Here is a 17917-nt window from a genome sequence, read left to right on the forward strand (position 1 = left end):
TAACTATATAAAATTTTATTTCTTTATAAAAAATATAAAAAAGAATGGAAAATTTTGCCATTTAATTCAATGACAACTGTATATATTTTTAAACAAAATTACAATAATGCCCCTTACTCAAGAAATTCCCATTTGGGATATTTTATGCTATACCATATTCATTATTTTCTATATAAAATCCAATCCAATAATTGAATATATAATATTCATTTTCTAAAACATAAGATTGTAAAGTAAAAGCGTCCATGTATCTGGAACTCCGGCGAGGCACCAGTGGCTGCAATCCACCACTCCTAAGCCGTACGCCGCCGGATGTCCGTCTTTCCGCAGCAGTGAAAGGTTAGTAATGTCGAGCAAAGTCACCGGTTTCTTGATGGTTTTGAGTGAGTTCTTGAGAACCTTCAACGCCGGCGGCGAAGCTCCGGGATAGGTGGAGCTCAGAAGAGGAACTTTCTCGCCGGAGCAGGATTTTGCCTTCGGTTCTCCCCAATCGGTGCCACTGTGTAATTCCAAAAACATTTCAGATTTAGATTTTGACCTAATTATCCTTCGTGAGTTGTACTTGAAGCATTTCGAATTGTACCATGAAACTTAATGAAAAAAAAAAACATACTTATAATGAGAAGGCGATATTCCTTGAAAAAACACTTTTGTTTTATTCTGAATAATATTTTTATCAACCCATTGACCCCATGTAGTAATGGCCTTTCCAAAAGCGACTACTCGATCCATGTCCTTGTATATATGACTTCCATCTTGTATATAATCAAATCTATATAAAAAAAAAAAAAATTGATCAAAAAATGTAACAAAATATTTTTATTAAAATGTAAAAATAAAATAAAAACTTACGGTTGGCTTGCACCTCTTCGATTCCACCAATGCCACGTGTTGAACACAAGGTAATCAACCCCCAACCACAGCTTGCCAGCTGTCAATGTATCCAACTTCAACACCCTCCCAATTCTTTGTTTCACTATATCTACTAGGTACAAGTTGTGATGGTATATTACTTTCACCTTATAATCCTACAATTATCATAAAAAAAACTAATTACAAAATATTTCAAGATAGTTTTTGTTTTATAATAAAATAAAAAAAAAATGAGGTTGAATTTGAATATAAATGGATGAAAGGCATATATACCGTAAATGTGTAGGTGGTCATGTCTTGAATTAAGGAGATGTTAACAGCGTAATTTGCAGTTGGCACTGATGAATGAATCATGCAGAGCAACGACAACCATTGATTTCGACTGAGTGAATCTCCTACAAACATTATTGTTTTCCCTCTTAGTTTTTGTAAGAAGTTTCGACCATCAAATCTAGTAAAAGAATGGGAATATATTAATTAACATTCTTAATAATAGATTAGTAGTTTCATTTATATCAAATACAAGAAAATATATTCATCATTGGGTTTTCTACATACTTTTCTATTTTCTACCACCATGTTATATGTTACACACCTTCAAACATAAATATAAAAATCTTTCAATTCATTGTAAACAAGAATTATGTTTTTTCAATGGTGTAACATGTAAAGACAAGTATTCCATCATTCTATTTTGACTAAAACTTCTTTCTAAAACAAAAATAGTTTGCTAGTTGTAAAATGGACCCAATCACATGCATAACCACATGAAGGTGTTTTATAAATCACATCAATTTTGGTTTATAAAAGTTTGATTAAAAAAAGTTTGGTGTCAAATATGGATGCCTAAACTTTCATTCCCATATTCATTGCATTAAAAAATGGTTGGTATCAATCAATTCTTCATCAAGAAATTCGAAATAAAAGACAACCATTTCTTGTGCCCACAACCACAAACCATCACCAAATGAACTTGAAATGACAAGCTTAATATATCTAAGTAACCCCACAATTAATTTATCGTTATATTCATTTCGGCTATATCAAGTTAAAAAACTTTAATAATTCATACTTTACGAGATATTTCCGTGTTTGATACGTAAACTTTCTTACTTTACATTTTTTTTATTTTAAAGATACATTGTATTTTTTCAACGAAAATGATATTAATGTATATCTTGCTCTTTGTCACAATCTACCTCACCTATCAAGCCCCACTAATGTCTAGTGTCAACCTTAGTCCCATAAAGGCTAAAACCATCACTATCCATATTTTATTTTCATTATCTAATATTATATACCAAATAAATTGAGCATTTATTAAACTTTTTATATTTTTTTCTAAACATATAGTTTAATAAAGGTATCTGCGGTTATTCATTAAATATGTATGATATAGCATGTGATCTCAATTAAAATTATAAATAGGGTCAATGTTATAAATGGTAACAAAGTATTGTTGTTTTTTCATAACAAATCAATGATATAGAGAATATTGTCATAAAATATGCAAACATAACTTTTTTCATAACAAATCATTAATACCATTATTTCAACGATACTTTCTGAACCAATATGAAGAGTTATGATGATACTTTTTAAATAATATTGTTTTATAAAAACAAATAAACTGTTATTCTCTAATATTTTTAATCGAAGATTTATCTATTATTTTAAAAATAAGTTGGATTTAATTTGCGAGGGAAATAAATAGTAGAAAAAAGATGTAGAGATCGAGAAGACATCCTCCGTGACAACTCACCTCGTATATTGTGCCATGCTTTTTTCGTTGTTTCCTTCCTCACATTACCCTTTTGTCGGATTTAAATTAATACATTATCCGTACTAAAAATTTAAAATATTTGCTAACGATTTACTACTAATTTTTATTTATTTTTTTATTTAAAGTTTAAACGCATTTTAAGAAATATATAATTACTTCACAAAATGAATACTATACTTTTTTACGCTTGAGAAAGTAATATAATAATTGCCCATAAAACAAACACTCCCTCCCCAATCACATTTGAGATCTATGTCCTCAATTTCATGTTCACAATCATTTCCTTTTTATTATTTTATTTTTTCTCTCTCTCACAAGAAATGTCGGTGGAAAATATTAAACCAATGAATAAATTATTTTCTATTTTAATATTATAAGTATTTACAACTAGTACGAAATAAAAATATATAAGGATAAATAATGAATTCAATCACATTTGGTAACTTTTTATATCGTAAAATAATTGATTTTATAGGATTAAATCACTAGTTATTGTGAAATAGAAACACAGTGAGATTGAATTTATGGATAAATATACTTGTATTTATTGCTATTGCACTGTTCATCTTAACTGTTTTTCTGTTTATTTTTTAATTAAAACAATTAGTTAAAATAACTAATTACTTAAAAAGAAAATATAAATTAATATATAACGTTGTAGGTAATTTAAGTAAATTATGGTAACTTTTAATATCTTAATAATAATTGATTTTTTAAGTACCATGTTTTTCAAAATCACATGATACCATATGATTTAACACAATAAAATTATTAATTTCTGGTAAACAATGTTTTGATTCTAATCATTGAATAAATTATTCATTTTACAGATAACTATATGGAACAATAATCAACGATGTTGGACACAGAAGCAAGGATATATGTTTTAGTATTCTAATTCTAAACTTTCGGATATATGTTTACTTTCTTTCTATATTTTTTTAAATATAATAACTAAATATTAAAATTTAAAAGAAATTACGTCTTAATCAAATCAAATCCATAAGTAAAAAGTTATTAACAGAAAAGGAATAGTTTCACCCAATAAAAACACACACATTGCACACACAAATTCCCTTTCTCAAATGACAGCTATGAAGCACCACCCATTTTCAAGTGTGGGGGACCAACTCTTGGTGGAGGGAAAACGAACCACCGCCAACGACAACCATTAACAATCACCAATGGCGGCCGTCGACACCAACCTCCATCAATAGCTATCAAAGCCCCAGATATACACCAATAACATTCATGAACAGTAACTATCAACATAAATAGTAACATTCAGATGATCAGATTGATAGATGGAGGAAGTACCTGGATAACCGGCAGTCATGGGGTTGCCACCGGTATTTGAGATACAATCGGTCAGGGCGGCCATTGTTGACGCAGTTGAACTCCTTTTCAAGGAAAGGGCAGGTGGATTCATTGTAGAGTGGATATGTTTGATCCAATACCCAATTTCCTTCGAACAGATCACACCCCATCATTGCTTCGTCGGATTTGATTGCTCCGAGTGCCATTAATGGCGATAGAATGCTAATAATCACCACTAACAAACGCAGATCACTGTTTACCCTCAACTCCATTTTCAATCTCCCTCGCAAAAACTAGAAATTGCAGAGAGAGAAAGAGAGGGAGAATGAGGAGGGAGGAATGAAAAACACTTTTTGGTTTTCTGGCTTATTCTGTTAATCAATGTGGACATGGGTATTTATAGGTGAGGTTTCCGTGTGATTATAATATTACAATATTTATTTATTTCATTCTTATTAAGTGAAAATTTTAAATGCATATAGTGATATACGAATAAAATTTATACAGGTATTTGGAAATTAAATAATTGATGTATGAAGGAAATATTAGACATGGAAATTGGTTGAACTGTGTGATAAATTTCATTGATTGTGTTAATAATACAACTCTTTATAGTTTTGTTGACCAATTTGATGTGTTATTTTCTTACATTATTGGAATGTATTCTATTAAATTTAATGTTGCATCTATAATTGTATTTTGTAGGAGTTACATAAGATATTATGACCCATTAACTGTACATTTGATGAATGAAGTTTTTTGAATTTACAGATTTATAATAATTGTTTTGTAGTGATAAATTATGTCCTTTGAACCAATATAATCATTGAAAGGGTAAAATATAAAATCTATCCACCTAATAAATGAAAATTATTTTTGCCATATATCATATTATCATTGTATTTGACATATGTTATTTTTTAATTTTTTTTGATTTTTTGTTTTTTCACTTGTTATTTTGTGGTTTTTCTATTTTAGTAAATTTCATATAATATTTAAATATAATATAATAATTAACGTGATAAATGTAATAATAAATGCATATCAATTTAATTAATACAACTTTGTTTTTAATTTCTAAGTTTCTAAATTTAATCCATTTATTTCATTTTTTTATTTAAATTTAAAAAAAAAAGTTTAAAATGTGATATCCCCAAAATCACGGCCAGAAAAAACCGATTTCATTTATGTTTTTAAAATAATTTCAGAGTAATCCTTTGATTAAAAGAATTACGGAATTTGTTCCCAAAACAAAATATGATAAAACAAAATTTATCAAAGCATTTCTTTAAAGAAATGTATTTTCATATATAACAAAACTCGGGATGCCATGTTCCAATACATACCAAAAGCATAAACGGCACATTATAAGTCTTACAACAGTTATATACAACTACTGGCCTATAAACAAAATATCTTCACAATTGTCCAACTTATGCTCTCGCGCCACTACCTGTAATTACAAAGAAAACTGAGTGGGTCAGGCTTTGGAGCTTGGTGAACATATAGGGTTTTCAACCCACAGTAAATAATTATATTTAATTTCACCAACCAACAATAACCCGATTACCCATTCTCGTTATCCTCACTTTACGTCCTTAAAACAACAACTATCACAAGGGACCTAGTCTAGGATTTTTCATCGGGATAGACATTACTGTAAAGGGGTTTCCTCGACAATAGATGTCCTAAAGGCAACCATGAGGGGGATAGAGTACACGGGTGAACACATCGTTCACAACACCAACAGGTTATGAACCTGTCAGCGTTCCACTGGACAGTCTAGAAAGAGACCGTGGTCGTCATCCATACTCCGCTAGATGACTAGATCAACAACAACATTGAGGCCTCTCATCATTTTATTTCATCACACATCAACTATCTGCCCATGTTTTACCCAACAGTTTTGTAGATAGCATATACATATATACATACTTATATAACTTTAAAACCTGTATAATATATCCATTCAATACTCATTCGAGATAACAAATAATATACAAACACATAGCACGTATTTTATAGAGAATAATCCATATCTATGTGTTAGAAGAAAGCAACTACACACTCACCTGATAAGAAGATTATCGGACAGCACTGCGGCTCTTATAGTAGTATTCTTCAACGAAACTGGGATATCTTCACACACCGGGCTTCTCGCGAGAAGAGCTTCGGCTCAAAAACTCTTTTCCTCTCGGGATCTTCGGTGCTCCGGGACTTGCTTCGGATGTCGGGATGATATCGGTGCTTCAGGGTACTTCAAGACAGCTAGAGAGGGTATCGGGAGTGGGAGAGTATGAAAGTAGCAACCAAAATCAATTGCCCCTTCGATTTCTATTTATAGGGCTGATTTTCTGGATTCACGTCGTGAATCTCAAAAATTCACATTGTGAGTTTGGCCAGGCATAGGTCATTGCGTTCGTCATCAGTCCACTTGCTTTGGAAGGCGTCTAGCACCTGTTCACGTCGTGAACTCTGACACAGTGTCGGGGTTCGTGCCCCGAACTTCAGAAATTCATATCTTTCGCATACGAACTCCGTTTTCTACGTTCTTTATATGCACACGTAGTTGAGATTATTATCAACAACTCTTATTTAGACTCCGTCGGCTAATTTTGACTTTATCTTTTATTATATTATTTTTAGTAGGCCGAGACAGGAAAACTCCGTTAGGAATTCACAACTCCTTCATCTGACGTCCGTTTTCGTCTGTCTTTTTACCGTTGGACTCCTATCGACGGGATCTTTGATTATTGTTTAGATTGTTTCGGCTAGAAATCACTCGATCTCATATTCGAACTTTGGGTTGCATACCGCTAAGTTGAAACTTCGAAAAATCATAACTTCCTCATACGAAATCAGATTTAGACGTTCTTTTTATGCACGCTCTCGGTTTAACGTATTCTACGACTTTTGTTTAGATCACTAAGGCTAAAAATCACTCTATCGTAAATTCACTATTTACGTCACGCAGTGTCGTACCGGTTCTGTCATGAAACTTCGACAGGTCATAACTTCTTCGTTATAACTCGGATTTCGGCATTCTTTGTATATTCAGAAACCTTGCTACGACCACTACAACTTCCTTCATAGATATCGGGCTTATCTAATATTTTATTATTACACTTTCTCTTGTTCATAATTCATTTAAGTTACACAATTAAGCATAAAACACATAACACTCAAAATAATACATTTTTTTATTATTTCACAACGGTTTACAAATGTTAACCTAGACTATTACATCATCATTAATGCCTAGCCTAGAAACATGGGCGTTACAATTCTCTCCTCGTAGGATGATTCCGTCCCCAGAATCACACATCAACAAACAAATGCGGATAGCGACTCATCATGTCACTATCCGTCTCCCATGTGAGATTTGGCCCATTCGTATGCTTCCAACGGAGAAGCACTAATTCGACCATCTTACGTCGTGACTTCTTAGTCTTTCGGTTAACGATTGCCTCTGGTTCTTCAATTAACTTTTTGTTCTCATAAATTCTTAACTCAGAAATTGGAATTATGTCGGGAACTTCCACAAATAACACACATGGAAAGTGTTATGAATTCCATTTAGTTCTTCGGGTAATTCGAGCTTGTAAGCTTGGTTCCCAATCCTCTGAAGAACCTTAAGCGGTCCAATAAACCTTGGACTTAACTTTCCTCTTTTTCCAAACTTTATAAGTCCCTTCCACGGTGAGACTTTAAGCAAAACCGAAACTCCAACTTCAAAAGTCATCGGTCGGTCTTCGCTTGTTGTCAGCATAGCTCTTTTGACGATCTTGAGCTGCTAACATTCTCTCCCTAAATATTTTCAACTTTTTAGCAGTTTGATGGACTATCTCAGATCCCATAAACTGCTTTTCCCCAGCCTCAAGCCAACAAGACGGCGTACGACACTTCTGTCCGTACAAAGCTTGATAAGGTGTCATCTTTATGCTCGAGTGGAAACTATTATTGTAGGAAAATTCTACCAAAGGTAAATGTTCATCCCAGTTACCTTGGAATTCCATGGTACATGCTCTCAGCATATCTTCAAGCGTTTGTATCATTCATTCGCTCTGCCCATCAGTCTGTGGATGGTAAGTTGTACTCAAACACAACTTGGTACCCAATTCCTCTTATAGACTTCTCCAAAACCTTGAGGTGAAACGGTTGTCACGATCGGATACAATCATTAATGGCACACCGTGAAGCCTCACAATTTCCTTTACGTAAGAATCCGCAAGCTTATCGATAAACCATTTCTCATTGGCTGCTATGAAGTACGCACTCTTAGTGAAGCGATCAACGACCACCCAAATCATGTCAAACCACTCTTTGTTCTGGGTAGTTTAGTGACAAAATCCATGGCAATGTCTTCCCACTTACCCATCAGTACAGTTAAAGGTTCTAAACTCCCATATGGTTTCTGATGTTGTGCCTTAACTCTCGCACATGTCACACACTCGGACACATACTTTGCAATATTGAGTTTCATCGTCTGCCACCGGTAATAAGGTTTTAGGCCCCTATACATTTTTGTGCTACCGGGATGTATCGATTACATTGTTTTGTGAGCTTCTTCCATCGGAAGATCTCTTACTGCTCCTGAATTAGGTATCCAAATCTGATCTTGGAATACCTTCAGTCCGTGACTGTTTATACCGAACATTAAACTTTTGCCCAAACGTTCCTCCTTTCGGTCATTCTTTTCTGAAGCTTCTTATTGATCTTTCTTTATGCTCTCCACAATTGTTGAGACAACTTCTATTCTCAACGCTCTTAGCCTTTTTCTTTCAAGATTGACTTTCCTACTGAGAGCATCAGCAACAACATTTGCTTTACAGGAGTGATAAAGTATCTCACAGTTGTAGTCCTTGAGTAACTGTTGTTGCCTCATATTTAATTCATTCTGATTAAAGAGATATTGGAGACTCTTATGATCAGTGAAAAGTTTTCACCTCGTGCCATAGAGGTAATGCCTCCATATCTTTAGAGCAAATACTACCGCTGCCAACTCCAAATCATGAGTGGGGTAGTTCTTTTCATGCTCTTTCAGTTGTAGAGACGCATATGCTATCATCTTTTCTCTTTGGGTCAACACATAACCCAATCCAACACCAAACGTATCCTTATAGACAGCGAAGTCTTCAACCCCATCGGGTAGAGAAAGAATCGGTGCTTCATATAGCTTCTTCTTTAGCAACCTCGAATGCTTCTTTGTGCTTATCACTCCAAGAATAAGTAGCTCCTTTGTGATTCAAAGTTGTTAATAGAGTAGTGATCGAAGAAAAGCTTTGGATAAACCTTCGGTAATATCCAGCTAATCCCAAAAAGCTTCGGATCTCCGTGGGACTTTTCGGTTGTTCCCACTTCATCACAGCTTCAATCTTTGCTGGATCAACCACGTGACCCAAGAATTGGACTTCTCGAATCCAAAAATCACATTTGGAGAACTTAGCATACAGCTTCTCCTTCTTCAAGACTTCCAACACTTCTCGCAAGTGTATGCCATGCTCCTCTTGGCTTTTTAAGTAAATCAGAATGTCATCTATGAACACTATCACAGATTTATTAAGGAACGGATTACATACCCTGTTCACTAAATACATGAATGTTGCTGGAGCATTGGTTAGTCCAACCGACATAACCAAGAACTCGTAGTGTCCATATCGTGTTTTGAATGCAGTCTTCTCGATATCCTGCTCTCTCACCTTCAGCTGATGATATCCTGACCTAAGATCGATCTTCGATAAATAGCTTGAACCTTGTAGCTGATCGAACAGGTCGTCAATCCTTGGAAATGGATATATATTCTTTATTGTTTCCTTATTCAGCTCTCTGTAATCAATACACATCCTCATACTCTCATTTTTTTCTTTACGAATAACACCGGAGCTCCTTAGGGTGATGAACTAGGTATAATGAAACCTTTGTCCAATAACTCCTGAAGTTGCATCATCAGCTCCTTCATCTCCGTTGGCGCTAGTCGGTAAGGTGCTTTTGCTATTGGCGTTGTTCCTGGTAACAATTCAATACAGAATTCTACTTGTCAATCAGGTGGTAATCCAGGAAGATCCTCGGGAAATACTTCTGGATAATCACACACGATAGGAATGCTCTGCATCTCGTTTTTCTCCTTTGCATGAATCACGAATGCCAAATATGATGTACATCCTTTGGCCAAACACTTTCTAGCTTTCATTAGACGAATAATCCCAGAATTCACTCTACGTTTGTCCCCATACACCATAAATGAGTCTTTCCCTGGTGGGTTTACTTTTACAATCTTCTTCTTGCACAGTATTTCGGCATCATTGGCGCTAAGCCAATCCATTCCCGGCACAATGTCGAAACCACTTAACTAGATAGGCAATAATTCCTCGTGGAACTTATTCCCATTCAAATCAATTAAGAGGTTTTTCATACGATGGCTAACAGGTATAAACTTGCCACTAGAAACTTCGGCTAATAAAGCATTATCTAGTCTATCAACAGGCAAAGCTAGTTTTCTACCAAATTCATGCAAAATAAAAGGAAGTAGTTGGCTCCCGAGTCAAACAAGATTTGGGCAGGCAATTCGTTTACGAGAAAGGTACCTGAAGCGACATCAGCTTCTTCTTTAGCAGATTCTAGTGTCATCTGAAAGGCTCTCGCCTTCGGCTTCGGTGGAATGTTGGGTTTTGCTGCCTCCTTCTTTTTCGGACAATCCCTCGAGATGTGCCCCTCCTCACCACACCCATAACAGACTTTCTTGGTAAGGGTGTATTCATTGGCATAGTGCCCTGGCTTTCCACATTTGAAGCATGTGGCTTCCCCGTCACATTTCCCATGATGCTTCTTCTTACATTTGTCGCACTATTTCGCTTCGCCTCCTCCACCTCCTCTCGAACCGGATTTCGAGAATTTATTTTTCTTGTTGGAACCTGAAGGTCCATCGAACTTCCTCTTATCACCAACCTCTGACATCTCCAGACCCTTCTCCCTGATCTGAGTCTCAACTTTCTTAGCAGCCCAGATGGCGGCTTTCAATGTGGTTGCTTGCTTAACCATTAGACCAAAGTCCGCTAGTAATCCACGGGAAAACTTGTTGACCTTTGAGAGTTCTGTTGGAACTAGGTATGGGATAAGCTTCATCTTTTCTATGAAATTTGCAGCGTATTCAGTAACGATCATTTTTCCCTTTTTGAAATTCTGAAACTCATTATTGATTTCCAGAAGGTCCTGCTCTGAGCAGTATTGCAGTTTCAGTTATTCCACAAAGTCTTCCCAAGACATCTTGCTAGCTTCTCCCTTGGGCATTGAGTCGACTAATAGCTTCCACCAACTCAATACTCCAGATTTTAACAAAGGGATCGCAAGAGCGGTGTAACATCCCTATTTTTACGGCCAGAAAAGTCCGATTTTGTTTATGCTTTGTTTAAAAATCAGAGTACCTCTTTTAATAAAAATGTTGCGGAATTTGTTCCCAGTAAAACATGATAAATATGTTATCAAGGCATTTCCAAAGAAAAGTATTTTTGTTCGTTTTAAAACATTTGGGATGTCATCGTCAATACAGAAACATAAGCATAAACAGAACTTACATTCATTATCACTAGTGATTTATGTCTCCTTAATCTCTCAGTGTAATGTGACTTCATATCAACACCTGTGATGTAAATAAACTGAGTGGGTCAGGTTAGGAAACCTGGTGAGTACATAGGATTTTCGACCCACAATAATATAATTATTATGTTTAAACATCAAACAATCAACCCAATTACCCATCCCCATTATCTTCCTTACTCTTAAGGGTCTACCCTAAGATTCATCTATCTTGCATTCGTTCATTTCGAAGTCCCTTGATTCCAGGGTTTATAAGACAAGCACTAATTCGATAGCTGTTAATGCACTAAATCCATAGCTGCTAAAGTTTATTTATCAGGTACTAAATCCATAGCTACCAGTGTAGGTACTAAGTCCATAGCTACCAACATTTATCTAACAGGCACTAAGTCCATAGCTGCCAGGTACTAAGTCCATAACTACCATCACCTAACAGGTACTAAGTCCATAGGCACCCGTGTTTATCTAATAGGTACTAAGTCTAGAGATGCACACAAAAACCGGTTTCACTATTCAAAACCGGATTGGGTCAAAACCGGTTTTGACCAAACCGGATCGGATCGGATTTGAAACCGGATTTTCAATCGGATCCTAATCCTATATTCCAAATCGGATTTGATACCGGATTCGCTAAAAACCGGATCCAAATCCGCCCAAAAATCCGATGAAAACCCACTAAAATCGGTTTAAACCGGTTTCAAATCGGATTAGAATCAGATTCGGATTTTGGTTGGAACCGGATCGGATTTTGACCGGATCGGATTTTTGATGACGTAAGCGAAACCGGATCGGATCGGATCGGATTCGGGTTTTGTGCATCTCTAACTAAGTCCATAGTTACCAGTGTTTGTCCAATAGGCACTAAGTCTATAGCTGCCAATGTTTACTCACATCATCTTTTATCTCTCATTATCCATCTACCCATGTCATACCCAACATATTTGTAGATATAAAATACATATACAATTTAAACCATTTTAAAACATGTATAAAATCATTCTTCCAGCATAGAAAACAAGTATTCAGATAGTATGCACATATAACACGTAATTTATATAAAATACTTCATATATATGTGTAAGATGAAAGTAACTATGCACTCACCTGGTAAGGTGGTGATTCGGCACTCGGACAGCACTTCGTTACTCTTAAAACAATTATCCCTTGACGAAACCTAGTATCATTACCACTAGAGTTTAGTCTAACGTTTGATGAGTCTAATTAATAGTCTATCTATTATTACTATTATATAAGCGTTAAGCAATACTCTTATATAACTCATAATAATAGCCCAAATAATTATTTTAAGGTCCTAATAATGTTACTATATGAAAACATAAGCTATACTAAAGATAAGGTAGGCATAGCTCACTTACAGCGGGTTTTCTCGAAAACCGGACTTCGCTGGAGTAGAGTTTCCGATCCGAAAGACCCTTTTTCTCGGGACTCTGGGAGCCTCGGGGCTTCCTTTGGGTGCGAGGGGGTTTACCAAGACTTTAGGGGGCTTAAGGGGAGCTAGAGAGAGGTTCTAGAGAGAGAAAGAAGGATTGACAGGTGTGGAGAAATGGCAATGCCCGTCACCTCTACTTATAGGCTGAATTCCTGATGGACTCGCCGAGTTGGTGCCACGTGTCATCACCTGATGGCTTTTCTTGGGGAGAAAGCCTTGGCCCATATTCAGCCAAGTCACCCCTTTTGCAGCAGTACCCTGCTGACTTCTAAACCCTGTAACTTTTGCATACAAACTCCGTTTTCGACGGTCTTTATATCCACGCGTAGGTAAAAACAAGATCTACAACTTTCATTTTGACTCCCTCGGCTAATTCTCAACCGATCTTAAATTTAATAGTAGGAGGAGATTAGACTGTTAAATGACTGCAAAGAATTCGTAACTCCTTCATACGGACTCCGTTTTCGTATGTCTTTTTATCGTTGAGTTACTATTAATGAAATCTTCAACTCTTATTTAGGTCGCGTAGGCCAAAAATCGCTCGAACTAAAATTCGAGTTTCGGGCCGTGCACTGCTATGCCAAATATTAGAAAATTCATAACTTCCTCATACAAAGTCAGATTTGGGCGTTCTATTTTTTGTAAGTACTCGTTTTAATGTATACTACAACTTTTGTTTAGATTTCTAAGGCTAAAAAGTCCTCCATCGTAAATTCACTATTTACGTTTCCCAGTGTCGTGCCGGTTTTGCCGTAAAACTTCAACGGGCCATAACTTTTTCGTTATAACTCGGATTTCGGCATTCTTTATATGTACGTAACCCTTGAGACATATGCTACAACTTGGTTAAGATTATTTATTCTAAATAATCTTTTGTCGAAAATTCGTTTTCGACCCCTATTATCTCTAAATTTACTAGCCCGGATCTACGGGTGTTACAAGCGGTCTTCTTCCTGTTGCTGCATTCGCAACTTTCAAACAGTGTCTCCATTTCGGAGATCCAGTTTATAACTTCTACCGGCGTCGGGCTTCCGGATAGACATGGTGGTTTGGATGCCATGAAATCTTTGTATTTGCATCCGCGTCCATCATTTCCTCCATCCTGGTTGTTATGTCTAACCAACGGTGGGTTGGCTTGACTAATAATCTCACTGAAGTTGCCTCTTTCCGACTGTCCTTCACTTAATTCGGGCTGTACAATCAGCATAGAAAGTTCTTCACGATTCTGCTGAAGCAGACGTCTAGTCTCTTCCATCTGACGGTCCAGCATCGTCTGAATCATCAATTGTACATCAGCCATTGTCATTGGCTTAGGTGCTGATGCTACAATAGGTATTTGCTCGATTACAGGTGGTTAATTCCTGTTTTCGTTCATGTTTCCAACTCCGCTTCTTGTTCTTGCCATTCTTGATCTATACACCGAATAAGGTGAATTTAGATCCTTATTCACGACAGATAATTAAATTATCCAAATCACTGCGAAACATTTACATGCTAGTTCTAATACCGTAGTCCTACGCTTAGAACCCTAAACACATAAGGTTTTCGAATCCGGTTGGCAACAAACCGTAGATCCGAACAAATAATATCATATATGGCAAACATATAACATTTAGTACGTACATAAAATCAATTTAGGCAACTTTCCTAATGTAAACTAGTGCTCGTGTCTTAAATATAACAGACACTCATCTCATAATCTTCACTTAGCTTTCAAAGTTTAAGTCTAGAAATACTACAAATTCCTAGTTCGCTTCAACTAATGCTCTGATACCAACATTGATATCCCTAAAATCACGGCCATAAAAGACCGTTTTCATTTATGCTTTTAAGATAATTTCAGAGTAATCCTTTGATTAAATGAATTGCGGAATTTGTTCCCACAACAAAATATGATAAAACAAAATTTATCGAAGCACTTCTTTAAAGAAATGTATTTTCACATATAACAAAACTCGGGATGTCATGTTCCAGTACAAACCAAAAGCATAAACGGAATATTAGAAGCCTTACAACAGTTATATACAACTATTGGCCTATAAACTAAATATCTTCACAAGTTCTCCAACTTATGCTCTCACGCCACTACTTGTAATTACAAAGAAAATTGAGTGGGTCAGGCTTGGGAGTCTGGTGAACATATAGGGTTTTCAACCCACAATAAATAGTTATATTTAATTTCACCAACCAACAATAACCCAATTACCCATTCCAGTTATCCTCACTTTACGTCCCTAAAACAACAACTATCACAAGGGACATAGTCTAGGATTTTTCATCGGGATGAACATTACTCCAAAGGGGTTTCCTCGACAATAGATGTCCTAAAGGCAACCATGAGGGGGATAGAGTACACCGGTGAACACATCGTTCACAACACCTACAGGTTATGAACCTGTCAGCGTTCCACTGGACAGTCTAGAAAGAGTCCGTAGTCGTCATCCATACTCTGCTAGATGACTAGATCAACAACAACATCGAGGTCTCTCATCATTTTATTTCATCACACATCAACTATCTACCCATGTTATACCCAACAGTTTTGTAGATAACATATACATATATACATACTTATACAACTTTAAAACCTGTATAATATATCCATTCAATACTCATTCCAGATAACAGATAATATACAAACACACAGCACATATTTTATAGAGAATAATTCATATTTATGTGTTAGCAGAAAGCAACTACACACTCACCTGATAAGAAGATTATCGGACAGCACTACGACTCTTATAGTAGTATTCTTCAGTGAAACCGGGGTATCTTCACACACCGGGCTTCTCGCGGGCAGAGATTTGGCTCGAAAACTCTTTTCTTCTCGGGATCTTCGGTGCTTCAGGACATGCTTCAGGTGTCAGGATGATATCAGGGCTTCGGTGGTACTTCAAGACAGCTAAAGACGGTATCGGGAGTGAGAGAGTAAGAAAGTAGCAACCAAAATCGGCTGCCCCTTTGATTTCTATTTATAGGGCAGATTTTCTGGATTCATGTCGTGAATCTCAAAAACTCACATCGTGAGTTTGGCCGGGCATAGGTCATTGCGTTCGTCATCAGTCCACTTGCTCTGGAAGGCGTCCAACACCTGTTCACGTCGTGAACACTGTGTTCATGTCATGAACTCTGACACAGTGCCGGGGTCCGTGCCCCGAACTTCAAAAAATCATATCTTTCGCATACGAGATCCATTTTCGACGTTCTTTATATGCACGTGTAGGTGAGATTATTCTCAACAACTCTACGTTTAGACTCCGTCGGCTAATTTTGAATTTGTCTTTTATTATATTATTTTTAGTAGGCCGAGACAGGAAAACTCCATTAGGAATTCACAACTCCTTCATCCGACGTCCGTTTTCGTCTGCCTTTTTACCGTTGGACTAATATCGACGAGATCTTTGATTCTCGTTTAGATTGTTTCGGCTAGAAATCACTTGATCTCATATTCGAACTTTGGGCTGCATACCGCTAAGTTGAAACTTCGAAAAATCATAACTTCCTTATACGAAGTCAGATTTAGACGTTCTTTTTATGCACGTTCTTGGTTTAACGTATTCTACGACTTTCGTTTAGATCACTATGGCTAAATATCGCTCTATCATAAATTCACTATTTACGTCACGCAGTGTCGTACCGGTTCTGTCACGAAACTTCGACATGTCATAACTTCTTCGTTTATAACTCGGATTTCGGCATTCTTTATATATTCGGAAACCTTGCCACGACCACTACAACTTCCTTCATAGATATTGGGATTATCTAATATTTTTTTATTACACTTTCTCTTGTTCTTAATTCATTTAAGTTACACAATTAAGCATAAAACACATAACACTCAAAACAATGCATTTTTTATTATTTCACAACGGTTTACAAAGGTTACCCTAGATTATTACATCATCATTAATGCCTAGCCTAGAAACACGGGCGTTACAGTTCTCTCCCCCGTAGGATGATTCCATCCCCGGAATCACGCATCAACAAACAAATGCGAATAGCGACTCATCATGTCACTCTCCGTCTCCCATGTGAGATTTGGCCCATTCGTATGTTTCCAACAGACAAACACTAATTCGACCATCTTACGTCGTAACTTCTTAGTCTTTCGGTCAACGATTGCCTCTGGTTCTTCAATTAACCTTTTGTTCTCATTAATTCTTAACTCAGAAATTGGAATTATGTCATGAACTTCTTCAAATAACACACATGGAAAGTGTTATGAATTCCATTTAGTTCTTCGGGTAATTTGAGCTTGTAAGCTTGGTTCCCAATCCTCTGAAGAACCTTAAGCGGTCCAATAAACCTTGGACTTAACTTTCCTCTTTTTCCAAACTTTATAAGTCACTTCCACGGTGAGACTTTAAGCAGAATCGAATCTCCAACTTCAAAAGTCATCAGTCTACGCTTGTTGTCAGCATAGCTCTTTTGACGATCCTGAGCTGCTGACATTCTCTCCCTAATTATTTTCAACTTTTTAGCAGTTTGATGGACTATCTCAGGTCCCATAAACTGCTTTTCCCCAGCCTCAAGCCAACAAGAGTTGTACGGCACTTCTGTCCGTACAAAGCTTGATAAGGTGTCATCTTTATGCTCGAGTGGAAACTATTATTGTAGGAAAATTCTACCAAAGGTAAATGTTCATCCTAATTACCTTGGAATTCCAGGGTACATGCTCTCAGCATATCTTCAAGTGTTTGTATCGTTCGTTTGCTCTGCCCATCAGTTTGTGGATGGTAAGTTGTACTCAAACACAACTTGGTACCCAATTCCTCTTGTAGACTTCTCCAAAACCTTGAGGTGAAACGGTTGTCACGATCCGATACAATTGTTAATGGCACATCGTGAAGCCTCACAATTTCCTTCACGTAATAATTCACAAGCTTATCCATAAACCA

At 36.4% G+C, this 17917-nt stretch overlaps 1 protein-coding gene across 1 annotated transcript; it reads right to left on the minus strand.

Moving 5' to 3' along the window:
* Positions 1–35: 35 nt before the first annotated feature.
* On the minus strand, positions 36–4359 carry LOC145061027 (protein trichome birefringence-like 41). The gene is made up of 5 exons (XM_079008392.1): positions 3974–4359; positions 1147–1324; positions 853–1028; positions 614–772; positions 36–499 (listed from the first exon to the last, which is right to left on the minus strand). Exons 1-5 carry the CDS (start codon positions 4243–4245, stop codon positions 214–216), a joined length of 1071 nt encoding a protein of 356 aa, XP_078864518.1. The 5' UTR covers positions 4246–4359; the 3' UTR covers positions 36–213.
* Positions 4360–17917: the final 13558 nt, after the last annotated feature.

Source organism: Lactuca serriola, chromosome 7 (genome assembly GCF_051521515.1).
Source record: "Lactuca serriola cultivar US96UC23 chromosome 7, Lser_US96UC23_V15, whole genome shotgun sequence".
In the NCBI taxonomy this organism is placed as follows: Eukaryota; Viridiplantae; Streptophyta; class Magnoliopsida; order Asterales; family Asteraceae; genus Lactuca; species Lactuca serriola.